At 41.4% G+C, this 3968-nt stretch overlaps 1 protein-coding gene across 1 annotated transcript; it reads right to left on the reverse strand.

The window, feature by feature from the left end:
• Nucleotides 1-572: 572 nt before the first annotated feature.
• LOC311616439 (eukaryotic translation initiation factor 1-like) lies at nucleotides 573-1130 on the reverse strand. Its single transcript, XM_084871787.1, has one exon. The coding sequence runs from the start codon at nucleotides 1094-1096 to the stop codon at nucleotides 767-769; it is 330 nt and encodes a 109-aa protein (XP_084727913.1). The 5' UTR covers nucleotides 1097-1130; the 3' UTR covers nucleotides 573-766.
• Nucleotides 1131-3968: the final 2838 nt, after the last annotated feature.

Here is a 3968-nt window from a genome sequence, read left to right on the forward strand (position 1 = left end):
AGGACATGATACTAAGTTAAACAAGCCAGTCACAAAAGGACAGACGTAGTATGATTCCACTGCAATGAGGTACTCAAATTCATAGAGCAGAAGTAGAATGGTGGTTGCCCGGGGCAGGAGGGCGGGTGATGGGAAGAAGTTGTTCAATGGGTACAGAGTTTTGGGTTTGCAAAATGAAAAAATTATGGATATCTGCTGTATACCATTATGTCTATAGTTAACAATACTATACTGTAAACAAACTTAAACATGAAAATTTCATGTTGTGTACTTTTTGCCACAATAAAAATATTATTGATAATTCATTTACTCCACATGTTATCTTTATGTTTAAATTTTATGATATAAAATGTTATGGAAGAGATATGACATCTGTATGTTTACTTGCAATTTCTTCCTTCACATCTTACTTTTGCTTTAGTGTGTCTCCACATTAAGATATAGCCTTAGAAAACACTTTCATGGCTGGGTGGGCACTACAGTCAGGCCAGCTTCTTAGAGAAATTGTACGTGGTTGTAATATTTATTTATTTATTTATTTATTTATTTATTTATTTATTTATTTATTTATTTAGCATGGCTCTTTTCAGTTTATTGCATGAAGGAGTTACACTAGTCCAAGTTAAAAGCAGACCCCAAATGTTACATGGTACAAGCTGTGAGGTTTTTAAACTTGTGACAAGGGACAGAAGGGAAATTTTACTCATTGCAAAGAAATCCTCACTTAAGCTTCTGTGAGCCAAAAACACTTAAAACCCATGAACCTTCAGCTGGTCGTCCTTAGCCAGTCCAATCTCGACGAGGAACTGGCATACCTTATGTTCTTGCGCTGGTCACCCTGCAGCTGAATTACTTCTCCATATTCTGGATGCTCAATTACAGTACCATTGCAGGCAAATTTCTTCTTAAAGGCCTTCACTAGTTTCTTTTTATCGTAATCATCGGCGATCCCTTGGACGGTCGTAAGGGTCTTCCTGCCGTTTCTCTGTTGAATTCTTATTTGGATATAATCCTCAGTGCCAGCGGGAAGCAGATCACCACCCTTACTTGCATCAGCAAAGGGGTAGAAAGAGTGGAGGTTCTGGATAGCGGACATGCGATAAGATTCCTTTTCCTCAGTGGAAACACCTGCAGAAGGCTGCGGCGGGAGAAGGCGGGCAGGGGGGACGGAGCGTCGGGAAGCGAAGGGGGTTCACAGGGGAGGTTGCTGAGTCCTCGGCGGCGGCGGTCACTGGGGCCTGTGGTTGTAATTTTTAAAAATATGTTTTTATTGATTTTCTTTTTTTTTAGAGGGAGAGAAAGAGAGAGGGAGGACAGGAGAGTATATCATCTATTGGCTGCCTCCTGCATGTCCCCTCCTGGAGATCGAGCCCACAATGCTGGAATCCCATGAGCCCTGATTGGAGATCAAGCTGTGATATCTTAGTTCCTGCGTCAACACTCAACCACTGAGTTACACCTGCTGGGCTGTAATTTTTTAAAATTAAGATTTCACTAATAGTGCATCTGAGACTATAATGTGAGCCATTTCCTAAAAGTATTTAACTGTAGAAAACATGCAATGAAGTGGGAGCTCTTTAATTAATTGCATTCATGGTTAGTTACCCCCTCAATGCTTGTAATTACAACCAATTTTCAGAAATAATTATTGCACTTCAGAATGAGCACACAAGGTCAGAAGAATGACTCAAAAATGTAAGCTTGCAAGAGCAGACTATCCATACCATTTTAATTATTTCAGTCTTGACTTGTGCATTTTTTAGAACTCATTGCTTTAAAAAAAAACCAAAAAAACCCCAACCTTCCATTTCTCCACAATAGAAACAAACCTTCTTTTGAAATGTAAGGTAGTATTTTGACAGTTTCTGAATAAGCCAGTGACCAGGGACTTTCTGAATTAGGAGTTTATAGCTTCATTTTTAAAGTTTTTTCCCCCTTCCCTTGAAAGTGTATCTATAAGTAAAATAGCTTATTTATAGTGATATTTCATATTTTAAAATATATATGATTGCTCAAACTATTGTATAGGTTAAGAATTACTAAGAATCCACTGAAGATGACTAGGATGAGATCCAGGGTTCTATAAAAATTTTCAGAGATTACTATATCCAGATCCTTAGGGACGATCCAGTCCTATATCTCTTTCCTTTTTTTCAGATTAGTCTGGTGTTTTACCCCACAATGTGACAGAGTCCTGGAACACAAAGCTGCAGTATCCATGACCTTGACCTCCCATTACTCTGCCCAGGCTGCCATAGCAAACTACCATGCATTGGGTGGCTTAAACAGCAGGCATTTATTTCTCATAGTTCTGGAAACTATGATGCTGGAAGTTCAGTGGGAGCTGAATTGGTACCTGGTGAGAACTCTCTTCCTGATTTGCAGAAGGCTGCCTTCTGCATTGTGGAATGAAAGAGAGAGAGGGGGAAGGAGAGAGAGAGAGAGAGAGAGAGAGAGAGAGAGAGAGAGAGAGAGAGAGAGAGAGAGAGAGAGAGAGAGAGAATAATACCTTCATTGAACCCTGATTACCTAAAAGGCTCCATCTCTCAATGCCTTCTCCTTCTCCTTAACATCAGGTGTCAGGGATTCAACATGAATCCAGTCCGTATCAGCCTCCTTTTGTTGCCTTTCTTCTGGAACAGATTCCGAGCTCTCTCTTTCTGGGACAGGTTCAGGAAGAGAATTACTTCTCAGTATCTTGGATTTAAGATCTGAAAAGTGATTCTCTCCAGAAACTTCTCAGAAATGTCAAAGTTTATTTAGATAATGATTGCATGTTATAAAACACCAAATCTCTTCTGATGTCTTAGATGTAAAAGCTAATCTGAGGTATGTTGTAATTATTGTTATTATTTGGGGGGAAAATATTATTATAAACACACATTTTTATAAAGATCCCAAACTCCTTTTAACTTGTGGGTCTACTTGGTGCAGTAGAACGAGTTCTAGTTTGCGTCTCAAAGCTTGGGTCCCAGCTCTGGCTCTGAAACTTGCAAACTGAACTGTTAATTTTCCCATCTTTAAAAGTCCCCTCCCTTTAAAATATTTGGAAAAGAGGGATGGATGGCTCCCATCTGCTCCCAAGGTGTTCCCGTGGCTTCTCAGAGAGCTATATTCCCACCTTCTCCATCTCCTTCCCCATCGGCCTCAGTCTGGAATCCACTGGCTTCTGTGTGCATGGACAACGAGTGGCGTAAAGGACATTGATAATCAGGATGTTGATCTTCAAGTGATAATTATCCAACACCAGCCAGCTTAGGAAAAGAGGAATGCATTGACTCGTATAAGTAAACGGCAGAAAGAACAGGGATGGCCAGAACTGGAGCTCTTCCTTTTACCTCTTTTTTTCTACATGCCATCGTTCTCTGGAATTATTTTTCTCCATGGAGCTAGAATCATCACTGCTGGTAGCACTGAGCATACATCTGTATGACATTTCCCTCTGAGAGTAAAGGACTTCTCCAAGCTTCGGCCACACAGAACTGGATGAGAATCCTGACTGGCCTGGCATTTATATTGGGCCCACTGGCAGAGCCTCACGGGGCCAAGAACTTCCCTTGGACTCATGTAGCCTGGAGGTGGTACCATGCAGTTCACATGTGGACCGCATGCTAGAATAAAACAATTTCCCCGAAGAAAAAAGGAGGGCAAAAGCATGTGAGGAGGAATTGTAAGCTGGGTGGACACCTCTTTCTCATTCTGTAGCTCTGTGCAGCTCCCCTTTCCAGCTTACTACACAGAGCTGCATGGGTGACCAGGTTTTATTGAAGGAGTAGTTGGGAAACTGGAGGGAATGACAGCATCTGGTGGAAAGAATTGCAAACCATATGTTGACCTTGCCCTGGTCTAAGAACCAGCATGTAAGCTAGTTCTCACAGGGCTCTGTTCTGAATAAACCAGTGCCTACCCTCATGCCTCCAACCCTCTGTGCCACATGTACCTACTCCCTCTGAGTTCCACCTTGACTC

This window comes from Pipistrellus hanaki (genome assembly GCF_964339955.1).
Source record: "Pipistrellus hanaki genome assembly, chromosome: 2".
Taxonomy (NCBI): domain Eukaryota; kingdom Metazoa; phylum Chordata; class Mammalia; order Chiroptera; family Vespertilionidae; genus Pipistrellus; species Pipistrellus hanaki.